At 41.3% G+C, this 21,901-nt stretch overlaps 1 protein-coding gene across 10 annotated transcripts in view; it reads left to right on the top strand.

Moving 5' to 3' along the window:
* Nucleotides 1-21,901, top strand: part of PCYT1B (phosphate cytidylyltransferase 1, choline, beta) — a 131,822-nt gene that overhangs the window by 95,311 nt on the left and 14,610 nt on the right. For all 10 annotated transcript variants that reach the window (XR_004622381.1, XM_034649367.1, XM_034649365.1 and 7 more), the window contains one exon: nucleotides 1,258-1,446. Coding sequence is in view for 9 of the 10 variants with exons in the window: in XM_034649367.1 (XP_034505258.1) it covers nucleotides 1,258-1,446 (189 nt within the window). In the remaining variant the exon portion in view is untranslated. The remainder of the gene's footprint in view (nucleotides 1-1,257; nucleotides 1,447-21,901) is intronic.

Raw genomic sequence — 21,901 nt, 5'->3', positions numbered from 1 at the left:
GGTGAAGCACAGAACCTCAGAGGAGGCAGGGACCTGCCAGCAGCCAGTCACCCAGTGCAAGTCCCTGCACTTAGACACAAGTAACGCTGTGCTCAGAGGGGACCTGGCCGAGGTCCGTCAGGCAGAGTAGAGGTGGCTGCCGGTCACTCCAGGCCACGGCACAGACGGAGCTCACACCCACCCTGAGGCTGAGTCAAGTTTGGAAGGTCTGAATCAGGGAATCCTGACCCAGTTCTGCAATATTTGAGGTGTCTCAAAAAATTCTGAGATAGGAACTTGAGTCCCATGTAGTGAAGGAAAAACCTTATTACCCTGTGAGGAGGAAATCTATCATGACTTCCTGGAGGGGAAGACCCTTCATCTCCTGTTATTTTCGTGGTTTGACAGCACTCTCATCAGGCAGCGTGATGAAAGGCTTAGGCTGCTTCATCGTAATCAAACAGCCAGCACACACGGCGTTTTTACTTTTGAATGCCAGGCTTTGTGCCAAGCACTTCACGTGCAGAATCTACCTAATCATTACAGCAACTTGATGGGGTAGGGATGATAATTATCCCCATTTTACAGAGGCAGAAACTGAGGTTTAGAGGTGGCCTGTGACTTGCCCAACATACAGGGCCTTCCAGGCACCCAGGGACAGCATGGCTGCATAAGGCCTATAAGAAGGACAAAATCTCAGTCCAGAGAAGCTGTCAGGATGAAAGCTGTCTTCATCACCACGGAAATGGATGCAGTTCAGTCAGCTTAATGGAAAACATCATTACAGTGAAAATTATAGGGTCACACATGGCTTTTAAGGCCCAGCTAGTGGCCAATTTCAACCAGTACTGCTTTTAACAATGTCCCAAGTGAAACAGAGAACTTGGGCAGCCTCTGAGTGACTATTCTATGGACAACCCATACTTTTATCTAAATCCCAGGAGAATTTGGGGGGGGTTGCCCAATAGCTACCTGTAATAAACAGCAAATATGTATTTTTGGTTCTTATGTAAGTGACTTCAACTCTGAAGCTTACAAGAAAGAGAATATTAAAATCACTTGTATTTCACTTTACGTATCCAAGTAGACTAATGACAGATGACTTTTCTTAGAAGAGATGTGCCTTCCCGTCAATCTAGCCCTTGGAAATAGCAACATCCTGACTCTTCAGGTTAAGAACAAACACAAGTTGAAAGAAAATGACCATTAGTGTGAATGAGTGGTCTCTCTCATGCCCTCTGGGGTAAATCTCTTTTTTCTCTTTCCATTTTTGACCAGGAGAAGAAGTACCGCTTCCAAAACCAGGTAGACAAGATGAAGGAAAAGGTCAAGAATGTGGAGGAAAGATCAAAGGAATTTGTCAACAGAGTGGAAGAAAAGAGTCATGATCTAATTCAAAAGTGGGAAGAGAAGTCGAGGGAATTCATTGGCAACTTCCTGGAGCTGTTTGGGCCTGACGGTGCATGGGTATGTAATTATTTCACTTGGCCCTGCAGTGATGGGCATTTTCAGTTTCTCTTCATTTTTGTGGAGCCCCTCAAGTGTGTCCCTTATCTCAGTCTGATAAGTAGCTTCAAGCCTGAGTGGCTTCAAGTCCATGTCATTTATTTAGTTTCCGCTTTATCCCTCAATACGGCACCCTATAGCACCCAAAGCCAGTTGTAGCCTCTGTTTCGATTTCTTGTCCAGACCTTGAAGCCATTTGGTAATTGTTGAATGTCTGTTACTGCGGAGATTGGTTTTGTAGCTTATCGTAGTCTCTCAGTTGGAAATCATGCAAAGCTTGGGGGTGGGAGTCAAGTGGGTCAGTGGCGTCGTGGCATTTGTGTTATGAGATAAAACTAATGGACTCTTGGATCCACCAGGGGAGAAGGGGGTAAAAAAAATCCAGCTGCCTTGGTCAGCTTTTTTGGTCAGGTACCTTCCTCTTCCATCACTTGTGAGAGAGAGAGAGATGGGGTGGGGAGAGAAGAGGTAGGATTTTGCCCCGTATCTGTGCCTGTCATGCCCTGATTTTCCTGTTTTTCCATGGTATACATGTGTTGCGATAAAATGTGCAAGTCTTAGGGGACTGAGACCATGATCTACATCTTAAAACGGAGAGAGAAAGTGCAGAGGCTCTCATCTAAATTCTACAATTTTGAGTGGAAGCTATGAAAAGGGAAAAGAAAATTCTGGAAGCCACCTCGTACTCCCTTGGTATTTCTATTGTGCATGTACTTTGAGAGTAAAGAACCAGTATTGTCAGCAGCGTTAATGAGGGTTCTATGAAAGAGATCATTTAAAGCTAGCCTTCCTTTTTAAAACCAAACGAAGCGATTCCATCTGATTTCCTTGATTTTAAGTAGCCTAGATTTCCTATTATGACATGAGAAGTCTCTAACAAAATCCACTTTGGCTTAATTATTTTATTGATGGGTTGTCACTGCTGCCTCTGTTCATTTGAGCTGGTTCATTATAGGATTATCTAAAACACTCAATTAGTAATAGAAAAAGAACAATGTTTGAGAAGTTGGAAGAGATGTTTTGCTTCAAGTCTAGTGCCCTCTAAATGATTATAGAGGTGGGTGTTTGTTGTAGGCCAATCAGGTCCTATTGGCTGAGTCTGAGAGGGGTAGAGGGTTTGCAAGGGGCTGCTTGAGTTTTCAATGACTTCTAGAAAGAGCTAGCGATACTGGAGGAGCCAAGTGCTGGGTTCCTTTTCATTCTCCATGGGCCTGTTCAAGTTTTTGGCTCAAATCAGTTTAATTCATGGGCCATTTTGTATATGCACAGTGCTAGGAAGAACATGAAAAGAAGGTGCAGAACCTGGTCTCTGGGATTCCATGGCATCTATGACATGAAGTGTAGAATTTCCCGTTAGTTTAGTGTGTACTTTAATAGCTCACATTTTCACAACCTATTTTCAGGGGCAGGACAGATAGCTAGTGGTTTTTTAAAAGAAACCATGTGGGTATTCACTTCCTTATAGGGATTCAGAAATGTGTCTCTGCGGAGAAATATGTCTCTGGTATCATTAACTCAAGGGGGTGGATGTTTTCTCCACTTGGAGAGAACATAGGCAGGAAAGGAATAGAATTTCATAGAAACTTTATAGATTTTCGTTGTTTCAGGCTCCCAGTGAAGGTGAAATAGTAGCTGGAATTGTTCTAGAGGAGTCTGGTGACAGCTAGCTGCAGTGATTTTTAAGAAATGAAACCCAGCTTCGAGTCTGGAGGTTTTTCTTTTTAAAACTTGCTATTAGTGTCAAAACTGTTATTAACATTAATTTACCATATCAGCCAGACTTAGACATTGCTTTTTTTTCTGTTGACATTAAAAGTACAGGAATAGTTACAAGGATGTTAAACGCCAAGATAAGTAATTTGCTTTTCATGAATATGCTATTATTATAATAATTCTTTATTTGTGGATTTGGGACTAGAACTCATTTCTTAAAATAGAGGATCTGCATTACCTGCAAATACAGTACTGTTACAAATAACCCCAACTTGGAGAAGTACAAAATAGAAGGATTTAAAGTATAAAACTTCGTACGACAGAATTGGTGTGCGGCTCTGTATGTAGCTTTTTATAGTGGGTTTTCCATAAATGTGTCTGGATTGAATAGACGCAGGGGTGCGTGAGAGACCTATTCACAAAACCTTCTAGCATCTGCGGTGATGAGGTTTAATCCTCTGTATTTAGATCTATATTGATATCACTATCCTATATATAGGTGTGTATAGATATATACCCTTAGCCTTTTATTGCTTATGGTGCTTGGTACAGGACTTGGTATAACTTGGGGTTTGGATCAAATTCAGTTGGCAGAATAGGTTTGCTGGGCCTTCCACAGCATTCTAAAATTTCTTCCCCTGGCATGAACTCTAGTTTGCCATGTGCACACCACTCCAACCTGACCTTCCCGCTGCCCCTGGACACGGCAGTATTTGCGTCTGCTCCTTACAGTAGAGTCTTACATTCTCCCCCAAGGGACCTGATGCTTGATATGAAGAACTGTGACCCCAAATCCAAACCTTTCCATTCCAGCAGAGTGCAAAGTGGTGGTGATGACCATGCTGTTACAGTTTAGAAGTTGTAAAGCAGGTCAAACCTTTTCCAAAAGCCTTTTTATATCTACTCTACCCATTTTAACCACACAACAAAAGGAGTAGGGTAGCTGTGTTCTAGATAAAGTAACAAAGGCCTAAGAGAACGATGAAAGTTTTCTACGGTCCCAGGCGTTTGGAGGTACTGGAATGGAGCCTGGGGCCAAGCCTCTTTCTCCTGACCAGCATTGTATCACCCACCATAGGACTGTCCCTGGGAGGCGGTCACTTTTCTTCACCCCCCCTTAGGTCAGGGTATGGCATCATGGAGAAACAGATGTACCAAAACTGCTCTAAGGCTCTGTGACAAAGCCCGTTGCCAAAATGCTGCTTCAGGCCTGCTCATCTAGACTCAGGAGAGGGAGTGTCAGCCTTCCTTTTAAGCAAGCAGAAATCATGGTGTCCCTGGGGATATTATCTATTGGTGAGTAACAAATTAGCCCCCAAATTAGTGACTTAAAAACAACAAATATTATTTCACAGTTTCTGCAAGTCAGGAAGCAGCTTAGCTGGGTGGTTATCATTTAGGGTCTGTCATGATGTTGTAGTCGGGACTTCAGCATCTTGTGACTGGGAACAAGGTACCTCAGTTCCTCCCTGCGTGGGCCTTTGCACAGGCTGCCCGCGTGTCTTCATAACAGAGAAGATAGCTTCCCCCTGAATGAGTGATAGAGTATTCAAGAGAAAAGCTATCATCTTTTAAGACTAATATCTGAAGTGACAGTCCCTTTATGCCATATTGTAGTGGTCACACAGACAATTGGAGTATATTGTGGGAAGATACCACACAAAGATGTGAATAAATTCAGAAGGTGGGGCCTTGGGGGGGCATCACTGCTAAAATAGAGGATGTATTCCCATTTATTCAGTCTGATGGGGGATTATCAGAGCTCAAAAGGTTATTTTTCAATCTTCCCACCTACAGCTCTACTTATTTAACTTCTTGATCCATTTTTTTTTTTGCTTGCTTCTTGTAACTAGTCTTGACTCACACTCAGAAGACAGCCTGTAACCCAACCACAGCTGCCAAGGGAAGCCTTCCCCACAGAGACTTGGTAGTCCCGCTCTTTGTCTTTCAGAGACATAGCCTCCAGACTATCCTCAAGGGAGGAGCTTTAAAGGAGCTGAATTCTGAAGCTCTGTTCCCATGTTGGAGGCAATGTTGTTCATTTCCAAGGGCTTCAGGTGCATGGAGCCAGGATCAGGGGGTGCTGAATCAGCTTTTGGGGTCCACTTTTCGGGTAGGGCCTTCCTAGTGAAACCTGGTTATTTCTCTTGCAAGTGTCAGGCACATTCCATTTAAACATTGTGCCCTAGCCACATAGGTTACATTTTAAAAACATTCGGTATAATTTTGAATGATCTGCCACCGTAGTCCTTAATTGACTTTGAACCATAGACCCATTTCCTGCTTGAAATGAAAAGGCATCTATTCTGTTTTACAACATGAACATAGACCTTTTCCTGGAGCACCAAGAGAGAATAACCTTAGGTCAGGTCCAAGTTTTTAGTTCATCCCAGACCACAAATACCCTCGGTCCCAATCCAATTAGTCAGATTGATCCGTATGCAAACCAAACAGGCATTTGCATCTAATATAGGAGATATCTTTTTTTAAAAAACCTTGATGATGTGTTAGTTTTTCAGAAAGAACAGATTTACATGGTGTGAGGTCCACTACTAATTTTTTCAAACTGTGATAAAAAGTACCTAACAAAATTAGCATTTTAACCATTTTAAATGTACCATTCAGTGGCATTAAATACATTCATAGTTGTGCAACCATCACCACTATCCATTTCCAGAACTTTTGCATCATCCCATATTGCAACTCTGTACTTACTATATAATCTGTCCCCCCCCACCAGTCCCTGGGAATCCCCCTTCTTTGTCTCTATGAGCTTGACTACTCTAGTGGAGTCATACAGTGTTTGTCCGTTTATGTGGCTAATTTCATTTAACATAATGTCTTCAAGGTTGAACCAATGTTGTAGCATGTGTCAGAATTTCATTCCTCTTTAAAGCTGAATAATATCCCTTTGTGAAAGGATTTTATTTGCTTATCTTAAATCATTGGCCTGAGAGGCAGGCGTCTCAATTAACACACAGCTTAGGAGCCTGCTGGGTTAGTCTCTAGGTACAGAGGCCGGTGGAGGTCATCTTTTACTTTCCCTTTAACTCACTCCAGCTTACTGCATTTCCCAGAAAGGAGCTTGTACCCTCCTTTGGTACCCCCATCTTGTAGCCACCGAGAGGACACCTCGAGATCTCCTGGATCTGGTAGCCAGTGCAGCCTCCCCTCCAGTGTCCCTTAAGACTAACCAACTGAGAAAGCATTCTCAACCATCTACCACCCCCAGGGCATAGCAAGAGGTTAGAGACCCATCTTTCTGTGAAATAAAACTTTTAGCTTAGCTTATCTTCATAGCTGTGGCTGGAGGGGCAGGCTTCTAATTAAACATCCATCTAAGGGCTGACCATAAGCCTCTCAGAGACCTTGGAGGGCAGGTGCTTAACTTCACACTCTTTCTTCCACCCAGCAGAGCGCCAGTATCTCCTGGAGAGGGGGTTGTACATGTGTCTGGTGTCCTGGTCTTTGGGGCTGCCACCTGAGGGATGCTCCTCGATGTCCTACCTCTGGTGGCTAGCCACCACCCCCAGGGCACTGCCCAGACAGCAGGCTAAGATTCACCCCCAGCCTTTCTATGAAAGAGGCCTATTCATTTGTCCAGGAGCTGGGGCCTAAGCAAGGCTTTCGGTTTGGCACAGATCTAGGGACCTAATGAGGTGCACTCTGAGGGCTAGGGCCATTGCACATCATCTTTGCATTCACCCTCTGTCTTGCTCCAGGTCACCAATATCAACTAGAAAGCAACTTGTACCTGGGTCAGGTGTCCTGATTTTTAACCACTGCTATGGACGAGTACCTCTCGATGACTGAACTCTGGAGCTCAGCAGGAGCTTAGCTTGCAGTCCTGTAGGAGTGGATACAGAGGCGTGCCTCATTCTGTTGTGCTTTACTTTATATTATTTGCAGATCCTGTGTTTTCTACAAATTGAAGGGTTGTGGCAACCATGCACTGAGCTCGTCTATTGGCACCATTTTTCCAATAGCATTTGCTTATTTTTGTGTGTCACGTGTTGGTAATTCATGCACTATTTTAAACGTGTTCATTATTCTCATATTGGTTACAGTGACCAATGGTCTTCGATGTTACTCTTGTAATTGTGTTGGGACACCATGAATCATGCCCAGATAATACGGCGAACTTAACTGATAAATGTCTGTGTTCTGACTGCTCCAGTGAGCAGTTTTTTCCGCACCTCTCTCCCCTTCCTTGGGCTACTTATTCTCTGAGACACAATACTGAAATGAGGCCAGCTGATAATCTTACAATGGCCTCTAAGTTTTCTAGTGAAAGGAAGAGTCACAAGTCTCCCACTTTAAATCTAAGGCTAGAAATGCTTAAGTTTAGTGAGGAAGGTATGTTGAAAGCTCGGCCTCTTGTACCCGTTTTCCAAGTTGTGAATACACAGGAAAAGTTCTTGAAGGAAATTTAAAGTGCTACTCAAGTGAACACACAACAATAAGTAAGTGGAACAGCCTTCTTGCTCATCTGGAGAAAGTTTCAGTGGTCTGGATAGAAGACCGAAGCAGCCACAACATTCCCTGAAGCCAAAGCCTCATCCCGAGCAAGGCCCCAACTCTCTTCAATTCTGTGAAGGCTGAGAGGCGAGGAGGCCACCCAGAGAAAATCTGAAGCCATCGCAGGTTGGTTCATGAGGTTTAAGGAGAGAAACTGTCATAAAAGTATCAGGTGAGGCAGCAAGTGCTGACGTAGACCCTGCAGCCAGTTACCCTGAAGGTCTAGCCACGGAAACGCATGAAGGCGGCTACACTCAGCAGATACTCCACGTAGACGAAACCGCCATCTAGCAGACGATGCTACCTAGGACTTTCAGAGCTAGAGATGGGAGTTGAAATTCTGGTTTCAAAGCTTTAAAATAGAGGCTGAATCTCTGGTTAGGGGCTAACCTAGCTGAGGATTTTAAGTTAAAGCCACTACTCATTTTCCATTTCAAAAATCCTAGAGCCCTTAAGAATTATGCTACATCGACTCTGTGCTCTATAAATGGAACAGAGCGTGGATGACAGCACATGGTTTATTGAATATTGTAAGTCCACAGGAAAAAAGATTGCTTTTAAAATACTGCTGCACATTGACAACATACCTGGTCACCCAAGGGCTCTGGTGGAGATGTGTAATGAGATTAATGTTGCTTTATGCCTGCTCACACGACATCCCTTCTTTAGCCCATGGAGCAAGAAAGCACTTTGACTTTCAAGCCTTACGATTTAAGAAACCCATTTCGTAAGGCTAGAGCTGCCAGAGCTAGTGGTTCTCCTGATGGAGCCAGGCAAAGTCGATTGAAAACTTTCTGGAAAGGATTTACCATCTTAGTTGCCATTAAGGACATTTGTGATTCACTGGAAGAGGTAAAAATACCAACCTTCACAGGAGTTTGGAAAAAGTGGATTCTAACCATCACAGATGATCTTGAGACGTTTCAGATGTCAGGGGAGGAAGAGACTGCAGATGTGGTGGAAGGAGCAGGAGAATTAGAGCCTGGAGATGGGAATGAACTGCTACAGTCTCCTGACGAAACATTAAGCAGCAACTCCCCATCTGTTACGGAGGAGCAAAGAAAGCAGTTTCTTGAGATGGAATCTACTCGGGGAGGATGCTGTGAAGACTGTTGAAGTGACAACAAATCATTGAGAATATTACATACACTTAGTTGAGACAACAGTAGTGGGGTTTGAGAAGATGGACTCCAATTTGGGAAGATGTTCACTGTTGTCTTAAGAAATTGCCACAGTCAGCCCAGCCTTCTTCCACTGCCCCAATCGGTCAGCAACCATCCACACTGAGCCAAGACCCTCCACCAAGAAAAGGATCCTGACTAGCTGAAAGCTCAGAAAATGGATAGCTTATTTTAACAAGTATTTTTAAATTAAAACTTCTATATTGCTTTTTTAGACATAATGCAATTTCAAATTTAATAAACTACAGTATAGTATAAACAAAACTTTTGTATGCATGAGAAAACCAAAAAATTATTTTGGCTTGCTTTATTGTTCACTTTATTGTGGTGATCTGGAACCAAACCCACAGGATCTCTGAAATATGCCTATATTTGCATATTTTAAAACCTGTTGCCTGAGGGTCTGGCTTCCAATCAGCTGAATCTAGGCGCTCACCGAGATCCTCCCTTTAGGGACACTGACAGGCCTCGGTACACCCTCCACTACTGGGACCCACTAAAAATAAAATACACTGCTTGGACAATCACAAAGGTTTGAGAGACAACCCAAGAGCTGGGGAAGGGTTGAATGGTAAGTTTCATCTCTGACATGAGGTTGCTCCTTCCGCAGGGGTGGAGGTGGCTATTGTATCTAATTAATGCACAGAAACCAACATGGTTGGTATCAAGGGAAATTGAGGAATATGCTCAAAATTTTAAAAAAGGAGAAAACCTCAGAGAAAGTCCTTAAGGAAATGGAGACAACTGATTTACTTAATAAAGAGTACAAAGTATGGTCATAGAGGTGCTCACTGAACTTGGGAAGAGAATGAATGAACACAGGAAGGGGGACAGATGGTGGAGGTGTAGGGGACCCTATTTCAGCTGGTCTCCTGAATTGAGCTGGATATCTACCAGACCATCCTGAACACCCACGAAATCAGCCTGAGACGTTAGAAGATACATCTGGATGCCTGCAAACAGAACATCTCTGGTGCTTGGTCTCGAGGTATAAGGCGGGGAGCCGAGAGTCTGCACACAGATATCAGAATATAAATGGAAGGGAGAGGGAGCCGCCGCACTCGGGCACCAGGAAGCAGAAGCCTCCTGCACCGGGGAGCGGGCCGGACTCGCGGGACCGGTAGCCGCCGGGAAACCAGACTGCAACTGGGAGTTTGGGAGTGCGCACGGGAACCGGGGCGGCTGGTGGTGTTAGAAGCACAGAGATGTGCTGGCCCTGGGAGCGAGGACTGGGAGACCGGCTATGGGGCACACAACCCGGGACGCTGTGGGGTTTTTAGCAGCACCAACAGAAACGGAGTCAGTGTGGCCAGGGAAGCTCAGTGGAGAGCAGACTGAGATCTCTCTGTTCTGAGACAGAGGTTTGGATACGGCCACTGCTGCTGTCTCAGAAGAGACACAGAAAGTGGCCAGGGAAAGCCACCAGAGAACAAAAGCCTCCCAAAAAACCGGTTCTCACTGAGCCCATCCCTCCCCCACAGGGGGTAGGGCAACTCTACCCAAACAGGGTTGCCTGAGTATCAGCGCGGCAGGCCCCTCCCCCAGAAGGCAGGCTGAAAGTACAAGAACCCCACATCCCTAAGGTCCCTATAAACCAGGTGCATCTTGTTTGGATCCTGGTCAATAATTTTGGGCTCTGTACATCCCCGCAACCTCTCCTCATCAGAATGACAAGGAGGAGGAACCCCCAAAAAGGAAAGAAACAGAGACTATGGCCTCTGGCACAGAACTAATGGATATGGATTTAACCAAGATGTCAGAAATGGATTTCAGAGTAACAATTATCAAAATGATGTATAGGCTTGAGAAAAATATTAACAAAAATATAGAATCTCTAAGGGCTGAAATGAGAACGAATCTGGTGGAACTTAAAAATGCTATAAATGAAATGTGGTCTAAACTGGATGCTCTGACAGCCAGGGTAAACTAGGCAGAAGAATGAATTAGTGAGTTACAGGAAAAGATGTTAGAAAAGAAGGAAAAAGAGGTGACATGGGAAAAAAAGAATCCAATTTCAAGAAGCTAAGCTGAGGGAGATTACTGACTCAATGAAACATTCCAATGTCAGAATTATCAGGGTCCCTGAGGGGGTGGAGAAAGAGAGAGATCTAGAAGACATATTTGAGTAAATCATAGCTGAGAATTTCCCTAATCTGGGGAAGAAAACAAATATTCGTGTCCAAGAGGCAGAGAGGACCCCTCCCAAGATCGATGAGAACAGATCGACACCACGACATATAATAGTACAATTTGCAAATCTTGAAAGCAGCGAGGGGGAAGAGATTTCTTATGTACAGAGGGAGGAACATCAGAATAATATCAGTCCTGTCCACAGAGACCTGGCAAGCCAGAAAGGGCTGTCAAGACATATTCAGAGCACTGAGTGAGAAGAACATGCAGCCAAGGATACTGTATCGAGCAAGGCCGTCATTCAGAATGGATGAGAGACAAGAAGCTTCCAAGACTGGCAGAAACTGAAAGAATATGTGACCACCACGCCAGCCCTGCAAGAAATATTAAGGGGGGGGGTTCTACAAAAGATGAAAGACCCCAGAGTGAAACAGAACAGAGATTTACAGAGACAATCTGTAGAAACAAGGACTTCACAGACAACATGATGACATTAAAATTCTCTCTCTCAATAATCACTCTCAACATGAATGGCCTAAATGCTCCCATAAAACACCACAGGGTTGCAGATTGGATAAAAAGACATGACCCACCCACACGCTGTCTACAACTCACTTTGAACCTAAAGACACATCCAGACTGAAAGTGAAAGGATGGAGAACCATTTTTCATGCCAACAGACCTCGAAAGAAAGCTGGGGTAGCAATTCTCATATCAGACACATTAGATTTTAAGCTAAATACTGTAGTTAGAGATACAGAAGGGCATTATATTATTCTCAAATGTATATCCAACAAGAGGGTCTAACAATTATAAATATCTATGCCCCCAACAGGGGAGCAGCCAACTACATAAGCCAACTGTTAACCAAAGTAAAGAAACATATAGATAATAAGACGTTAATAGCAGAAGACCTCAACACTCCACTCTCAGCAATAGACAGATATAAGCAGAAAATCAACAAAGAAACAAGAGTTTTGAATGACACGCGGGACCAGATGGACCTCATAGATATATACAGAACATTCCACCCTAAAACAACAGAATACTCATTCTTTTCAAAGACACATGGAACTTTCTCCAGAATAGACCATATGCTGGGTCACAAAACAGGTCTCAACCAATACCAAAAGATTGAGATTATTCCCATAGTCTCAGACCACAATGCTTTGAAACTGGAATTCAATCACAGGAAAAAAATTTGGAAGAAACTCAAACACTTGGAAGCTAAGGACCATCCTTAAGGGGCACCTGGGTGGCTCAGTCGGTTAAACGTCTGCTTTCGGCTCAGGTCATGATCTTGGGGTCTGGGGACTGAGTCCTGCATTGGGCTCCCTGCTCAGCAGGGAAACTGCTTCTCGTGCTCTCTCTCTCTCAAATAAATAAATAAAATCTTTTTTTAAAAAAAAAGAATGTTTGGGTAAACCAGGAAATTAAGAACTTAAGCAATTTATGGAAACCAATGAGCACGAAAACACATTGGTCCAAAACCTATGGGATGCTGGAAAGGTGGTCCTAAGGGGGAAATACATAGCCATCCAAACCTCACTCAAAAGAATAGAAAAATCTAAAATACAGACCCTATACTCAAACCTTAAACAAAAGGAGATAGAACAGAAGAACAGGCCTAAGCCACACATGAAAAGAAAACTGATTAAGATTAGAGCAGAGACCAATGAATTAGAAACCAGAAATACAGTGGAACAGATCAACGAAACTAGAGGCTGGTTCTTTGAAAGAATTAATAAGATCGATAAACCACTGGCCAGACTTATCCAAAAGAAAAGAGAAGGGACCCAGATTAATAAAATTATGAATGAAAGGGGAGAGATCACGACTAACACCAAGGAAATAGAAACAATCATTAGAAACTATTAACAACTATATGCCAATAAATTAAGCAAACTGGAAGAAATGGGTGCCTTCCTGGAAACATAACTACCAAGACTGAAACCGGAAGAGACTGACATTCTAAATAGGCCAATATCCAGTAACGAGATTGAAGCAGTGACCAAAAACCTCCTAAAAAACAAGAGTCCAGGGCCTGATGGATTCCCTGGGGAATTCTACCAAACATTCAAAGAAGAAATAATACCTGTTCTCCTGAAGCTGTTTCAAAAAATAGACACAGAAGGAAAATTTCCAAACTCATTCTATGAGGTCAGCATTACCTTGATCCCAAAACCAGGCAAAGATCCCTGTCAAAAAGGAGAATTACAGACCCATATCCCTGATGAATATGGATGCCAAGATTCTCAACAAGATCCTAGCTAATAGGATCCAACAGCACAGTAAAAGGATTATCCATCACGACCAGGTGGGATTCATCCCTGGAATGCAAGGGTGGTTCAACATTCGCAAATCAGTGTGATAGAACACATTAATAAGACAAGAGACAAGAATCATACAGTCCTCTCAATTGATGCAGAAAAAGCATTTGACAAAATACGGCATCCTTTCCTGATTAAAACCCTTCAGAGTATAGGGATAGAGGGTACACTCCTCATAAACCATCTATAAAAAAGTCCACAGCAAATATCATTCTCAATAGGGAAAAGCTGAGAGCCTTTCCCCTAAAATCAGAAACATGATAAGAATGCCCACTCTCGCCATTGTTCAACATAGTACTACAAGTCCTAGCAACAGCAATCAGACAACAAAAAGAAATAAAAGGTATTAAAATTGGCAAAGAAGTCAAACTCTCTCTCTTCACAGATGACATGATACCTTATGTGGAAAACCCAAAAGACTCCACCCCCAAATTACTAGAACTCTTAAGTGATTCAGTAATGTGGCAGAATACGAAAACAGTGCACAGAAATCAGTTGCATTTCTATACCCTGACAATGAGACTGAAGAAAGAGAAATTAGGGTATCGATTCCATTTACAAGAGCACCAACAACCATAAGATATCTCGGAATAAACATAACCAAAGAGGTAAAGGATCTACACTCTAGAAACTACAGAACACTGATGAGAGACATTGAAGTAAACACAAAAAGATGGGAAAACATTCCATGCTCATGGATCAAAAGAATAAACATAGTTAAAATGTCTGTGCTACCTAGAGCAATCTATACTTTCAACGCCATCCTGATCAAAATACCAATGCCATTTTTCAAAGTGCTGGAACAAACAATCCTAAAATTCGTGTGGAACCAGAAAAGACCCTGAATCTCCAAGGAGATGTTGAAAAAGAAAAACAAAGCTGGGGGCATCACGTTGCCTGATTTCAAGCTGTACTACAAAGCCGTGATCATTAAGACTGCATGGTACTGGCACAAAAACAGACACGTAGATCAATGGAACAGAAAAGAGACTCGAGAAGTGGGCCCTCAACTCTATAGTCAACTAATCTTCGACAAAGCAGGATAAAAACATCCAATGGGAAAAAGACAGTCTCTTCAACAAATGGTGCTGGGAAAATTGGACAGCTATATACAGAAGAATGAAACTCGACCATTCTCTCACACCATACACAAAGATAAACTCCAAATGGATGAAAGACCTCGATGTGAGACAGGAATCCATCAAAATCCTAGAGGAGAACATAGGCGGTAACCTCTTCAACATCAGCCACAGCAACCTCTTCCATGACATGTCTCCAAAGGCAAGGGAAACAAAAGCAAAAATGAACTTTTGGGACTTCATCAAGATGAAAAGCTTCTGCACAGCAAAGGAAACAGTCAACAAAACAAAGAGGCAACCCACGGAATGGAAGAAGATATTTGCAAATGACACTTCAGATAAAGGGCTGGTATCCAAGATTTATAAAGACCTTCTCAAACTCAACGCCCAAAACACAAATAATCCAATCAAAAAATGGGCAGAAGATATGAACAGACACTTTTCCAATGAGGACATACAAATGGCTAATGGACACATGAAAAAATGTTCAACATCATTAGCCATCAGGGAAATTCAAATCAAAACCATACTGAGATACCACCTTACACCAGTTAGAATGGCAAGAATAGACAAGGCAGGAAACAGCAAATGTTGGAGAGGATGTGGAGAAAGGGGAACCCTCTTACACTGTTGGTGAGAATGCAAGTTGGTACAGCCACTCTGGAAAACAGTGTGGAGGTCCCTTAAAGAGTTAAAAATTGAGCTACCCTATGATCCAGCCATCGCACTACTGGGTATTTACCCTAAAGATACAGATGTAGTGAAAAGAAGGGCCATATGCACCCCAGTGTTCACAGCAGCAATGTCCACAATAGCCAAACTGTGGAAGGAGCCGAGATGCCCTTCAACAGACAAAAGGATAAAGAAGATGTGGTCTGTATTTACAATGGAACATTACTCAGCCATCAGAAAGAATGATCACCCAACATTTGCATCAACATGGACGGGACTGGAGGAGATTATGCTAAGTGAAATAAGTCAAGCAGAGAAAGACAACTATCATATGATTTCACTTATATGTGGAACATAAGGAATAGCATAGAGGACATTAGGAGAAGAAAGGGAAAAATGAAGGGGGAGAATTTAGAGGGGAGGCGAACCGTGAGAGACTATGGACTCCAGGAAACAAAGTGAGGGTTTTAGAGGGGAGGGGGGTGGGGGTTGGGGCAGCCTGGTGAAGGGCATTAAGGAGGGCATGTATTGCATAGAGCACTGGGTGTTATACCCAAACAATGAATCAACGAACACTACATCAAAAGCTAATGATGTACTGTATGGTCACTAACCTATCATAATAATTAAAAAATAAAGTGAATCTCCTAAAGGTCAAAAAAAAAAAAAAAAAGAATGGATGAACACAGAACCTGAACAAAGAGAAAGAAAATATAATCAAGTATCAAATGTCCTGGACGAACTGGACAGCTATACACAAAAGAATGAAACTGGACCACCTTCTAATACCATACATAAAAATGAACTCAAAGTGGTTTAAAGACTTCAATGTGAGATGTGAAACCATAAAAGTCCTCGAGGAGAACATAAACAGTCATTTCTTTGACATCAGCCATAACATTAAAATTAAAAGCTTTTGCACAGAGAAGGAGACCATCAACAAAACAAAAGGGCAATCTACTGAACTGAAAGATATTTGGAAAGGATCTGTAAAAAATTTATACAACTTAACACCAAAAAAACCAATCCAATAAAAAAAAATGAGCAGAGGACCTGAACATTTTTCCAAAGAAAAATACATGTGGCCAACAGACACATGAAAAAATATTCAACCTTGCTCATGATCAAGAAACTGCAAATCAGAGCCACCATGACCTATCATCACCTCACAGTCAGAATGGCAGTTATCAAAACCACAAGAAATAACAAGTGTTGGTTAGGATGTGGAGAAAAGGGAACTTTTGTACATTGTTGGTGGGAATGTAAACTTGGTACAGCCACTACAGAAAACACTCAAAAAATTAAAAACAGCAATACTACTATACAACCCAGTAATTCCACATCTGAGTATTTAACCAAAGAAAACAAAAACACTCCTGTGAAATGTTATGCACCCCTATGTTTATTGCACCATTATTTTTAATCAAGTAATGGATCCAACCTAAGTGTCCAATGATGGGCAAATGGATAACTATGTGATATGTGTAAAGATATGTATACACGCAAATATGTGTACACACACAATGGGATATTACTCAGCCATAAAAAAGAATGAAATCTTGCCCTTTGCGTCAACATGGATGGATCTAGAGGGTATTATGCTAAGTGAAATAAGTCAGACAAAAAAAGACAAATACCATATGATTTCACCTTTATGTGGAATTTAAAAATCAAAATGAGAAAAAAAAACGAACTCATAAATACAGAGAAGAAACTAGTGGTTGCTGTGAGTGGGGTGGATGAATTATGTGAAGGGGATAAAGAGGTACAAACTGCCAGTTATAAATTAGGTGGCAGGGATAAAAAGTACAGTATAGAGAATATAGTCAATAACATTGTAATAGCTTTGCATGGTGACAGATGGTGACTACGCTTATCATGGTGAGCATTTCCTAATGCGTGAATCACTGTGTTGTACACCTAAAATAAAATGTTGTATATCATCTATACTTAAAAAAAGAAACTGAAGTAAACAAAGATACTTCTTGCTCATGGATTAGAATATTGTTAAAATATCCATACTTCCCAAAGCAATCTATAGATTCAATGCAATCCCTATCAAAATTCAACGGCAATTTTTTTTTACAGAAAGAGACTCAACAATCCTAAGACTTGTATGGAACCACAAAAGACCCCAAATGGCCAAAGCCATCTTGAGAAAGAAGAACAAAGCTGAAGGCATCAGGCTCCCTGATTTCAACTATATTACAAAGCTTAGTAACCAAAATAAGATGGCATCGGTATTTAATACAAATATAGATCAATGGAACAGAGTAAAGAGTCCAGAAATAAACCCCCACATACATGGTTAATTCAGTTACTACAAAGGAACTGAGAATATACAATACGGAAAGGACAGTCTGTTCAATAAATGGTGCTGGGAAGACTGGGTAGCCACATGCAGAAAGAATGAAACTGGATCACTGTCTTACTTGAATATAAGGCTTGAAACCATAAAACTCCTAGGAGAAAACAAAACTCCAAGGAGCTCCTATAAGCTCCTTGACATGTTTTGCCAGTTAGGTTTTTTAGTTTGACACCTAAAGCAAAGGCGTCAAACGCAAAAATAAGTAAGTGGGACTACATCAAACTAAAAAGCTTCCGCACATAGGAAACCATTAACAAATTGAAAAGGTATGCTACTGAATGGGAGCAAATATTTGCAAATCATATGTGATAAGGGGTTAATAAATTAAAATAAGATGTCATACAACTCAATAGTACAAAACCAATCTGATTTAAAAATGGGCACAGGATCTGAATAGACATATTTCCAAGGACAACATACAGATGGCCAACAGGACCTGAAAAATATGTTCAACATCACTAATTACTAGGGAAATGCAAATCAAGACCACAAGCAGCTAGCACCTCACACCTGTTAGAATGGCTATTATCAAAGCAACAAATTAACAAGTGTTGATCAGGATATGGAGAAAAGGGAACACTTGTACATTGTTGGTGGGAATGTAAATTGGTACAGCCACTACGGAGGCTCCTCAGAATGTTAAAAATAGAACTACCATATGGTCCAGCAATTCCACTTCTGGGTATTTCTCTGAAGGATATGAAAACACTAATTTGAGAAGATCTATGTACCGCTATGTTCACTACAGCATTATTTATAATATCTAAAACATGGAAGCAACCTAAGTATCCATCAACGTATAAATGGATAATGAAAGTGTATATACACACCACGGAATATTATTCAGAAAAGAAGAAAATCTTGCCATTTGGAACAAATTGTTGGACCATGAGGGCATTATGCTAATAAGTTAGAGAAAGACAAATACTGTGTGATCTCATTTATTTGTGGAATCTAAAACAAATAAGCAAAACCCCATGTTCATCAATACAGAGAACAGATTGGTGATTGTCAGAGGCAGGGAGTGGGTGCAGGCAAAATGAGTGAAGGGGGTCAGAAGGTACAAACTTACAATTATAAAATACATCATGGGGATGTAATGTACAGCATGGTAACTATGGTTAATAATCTATTGAGTACTGGAAAATTGCTAAGGGAGTGGATCTTAGAAGTTCTCATCACAAGAACAAAAATGTACTGTAACCATACATGGTGATGGATGCTAACTAGACTAATTGTGGTGATCATTTCACAATATGTACAAATAGTGAAACATCCTGTTGTACCCCTGAAACTAATGTTGTATGTCTGTTATACCTTAATAAAAATATAAACATGCGCATAGACACCCCCTCCCCCCTATTTACTGCTATACATACCTTAGGGCTTGGATTTATGCCTGAACCATAGTGTGCTGTCAGTAAATGTTTGTTGAAGGAATGAGTGGTCAACTTTCGGATTCTCCATGCCAAGAAAACCCTCCATAATATTTTATAATACACAAAATGGTTTTTTGTCAACATCCATCTTGGAAATACTCTACTTCATGCAAGTTGAGGGAAAAGAATCTATATCAGATTGTGTGTATACATACACATACACATATATACATGTATACACACACATACATATACATATATATATATAGGATATTATTTGTATATGCCACATTTTTTATTGATTCATGCATTAATGGACATTTGGATTGTTTCCATCTTTTGGCTATTACGAATAATGTTGCTATGAACATCACTATACAAATATCTGTTTAATTTCCTGCTTTCATTTCCAGAAGTGGAATTTCTAAATGATACGGTAATTCTATTTTTAAATTTTTTAGATACTTACATACTGTTTTCCACACTGACTGCACCGTTTCACATTCCAGTTCAGTACACAAGGGTTCTGATTTCTCCACATTCTCTCCAGTGCTTGCTACCCTGTGTGTGTGTGTGTGTGTGTGTGTAAAGAGAATATTTACGTATAATACATATTATACATATAAATAATAGGTATACAATCATCGTAATAGCATGTTGATGTTTAAGACTGTTTTGATTTTACAGAACATAAAATTCAGTGGATCTGAATTAATTTCCTACTTGAAGCCTTTTGACAGTTGGTTTCAAAAAATTGTCTTCCAACAAATGCACAAGCAAATGAGTCAACAGAAAAGCTTCCTACTATGAAAGTGGCTAATTACAGAGAGTTGGTCAGGAGCAGGACTCACCTCCTAGCTGGGTGTCTTGGCCAAGTTCCTTTGCCTCAGTAACTCGTAGGGTTGTTGGGTGGATGAAACTGTCGCACTCTAAAGCCCTTCAACAGCACCTAGGCATATGTCGGGCATTGTTTGTAAGGGTTAGTTTTTGTTGTTTATTGATTTGGCTGAAATAAACACGCTTTTTGAATTCCACAATGCTTACCAGAAGTCCCAACCAGATATAACTAGGATATTTTTCATTTCTTTTTGTGGCAGGTAAGCCGGAATCTCTCTGAAATCCTGAAACTTTGAAAAGCATTGGTCAGGACATGTACTGTCTCAGTAGATGCGAAGAACTTTTTAAAAAGGAGAAGTTTGTAGGAAGAGATATAGAAAATTAGTTTTACTAGGACAGGAGTAAATGGGATTATTTTCTTGGGAGAAAACTTTATAAATGGAAGTATCTTAATACAGTTACAGATATAATTTAAGTACCTTTTCTTTATGAAAATGCCATGCCACGGTCTTATTTTTGTATTCCTTAAGTGCTTTTCTTACCAGGAAACTCATTACAAATTGTCTGCTGACCTGATCCAATTTAACTCCCTTGCAGAAGAATCATGCTTCATTATGCACCAGAAACAGATCACAGAGCTTCCAAACTGAGACCTAGAGTTGTTTTGCATGGATATCACATTATATGAAGCGTGACACCATTGTTTATCATTAAGGATTCAAATTATTGCATTATCTTAGGCATAATATTCTTAGTTATGAGCTTGAGTCAAACTACAGTAGACAAGCTGTAGATTACTTACAAAGTGAGCTTCTAATGGAAATGCTGACAATCCATTAACAGCAAGAGAGCTAAAGGCTGCCACTATAAATACACTTAGAGATTATAGTAATAAAAATGCTTATTTTCAAATGACTGCTAGAAGTTCAAGGATTCTTTTAATGTTGCTATTAATAATAGGCCACCCTATCCTTTCAGCATTTGACTTTGTCTCATAAATGGGCTTCCTCTAAGGTAATGATGTTGTACTACTGCACCTGGTTTCTGTTAGAGTTGGAGGGGGTTGGATGTCTTTTGGCAGAATGATCAATGCCTTTAATGGAAGGTGAATAACTGGTAGGTTCTTAGGATTGTGGAATTTTAAATCTGCAAATGTTCTTAGTGATCAGCAAGTCATATCAATTATATTTGCTAGAGAAAACTTGACATCCTAAGAAGCAACGGGCTAGAGCTTGTAAGTTGGGGGGAGGAATTGATGAAGTGCCTGAGGCTGCACCATTCTGTGTCATTAATGCAGGGCCCCGTGGCCTCCTCTCCCTGCCTCAGTCATCTGTGTCTTCCTTATGGTGATAAAAGTAATGTGTGTTCATTACAGAACTGTGAGAAAGGAAAGAAAATGGGACGCCTGGGTGGCTCAGTCGGTTAAGCATCTGCCTTCAGCTCAGGTCATGATCCCAGAGTCCTGGGATTGAGTCCCATATTGGGCTCCTTGCTCCACAGGGAGCCTGCTTCTCCCTCTGCCTGCCGTTCCCCCTGCTTGTGTTCTCTCTCTGACAAACAAATAAATCTTTAAAAGGAAAGGAAAGGAGAAAGGAAAGGAAATGAGAAGAGACTAAAAATCACCTGCAGTCCAACTGCACGGATTAGTCACTGGGATATTCGCGCCCGTCTTTTCTCCATCTGCATGTGTATGTTTCCTTTTACAAAATGGGATCACGCAGAACACATGGCTCCCAAATCATTTTTACCATGCAGTAGCTCACGAACATTCTCACATTATTAAATAATTCTTTAAGGACTGGATTTTCATCAGCCACCTAATGTACCACCTCAGAGCTGTGCAAGATTTCTGTCACCTATTTCAGGGATTTGCAGTTTTGTCTGCGATGACCTGCAATGACTATCCGTGTACCCCGTATTTATTTATAGCTCAGATTATCTCTTCAGGAAACAAAAGCTTTTCTACCTATTGCCCAGTTACTCCTCAGAAGGGCATCCTTATTTTACCCTGCCACCAGCAGTAACAGGAGTGTGGTCATTTTTCTGAGCCCTCACCAGCACTGGCCATTACAAAAAAAAAAAAAAAATCTTGGAGGATTAAGCTCATCAAGATGGTGACATAAGTCATTCCTGACTTTGCTTCCCCTCACAAGAACTAACAACTATTCATAGACCAGACACCACTGAGAGAATCCTAGAACGTGGGGGT

This window comes from Ailuropoda melanoleuca, chromosome X, assembly GCF_002007445.2.
Source record: "Ailuropoda melanoleuca isolate Jingjing chromosome X, ASM200744v2, whole genome shotgun sequence".
Taxonomy (NCBI): Eukaryota; Metazoa; Chordata; class Mammalia; order Carnivora; family Ursidae; genus Ailuropoda; species Ailuropoda melanoleuca.
This window is presented reverse-complemented; position numbering and strand designations above follow the sequence as displayed.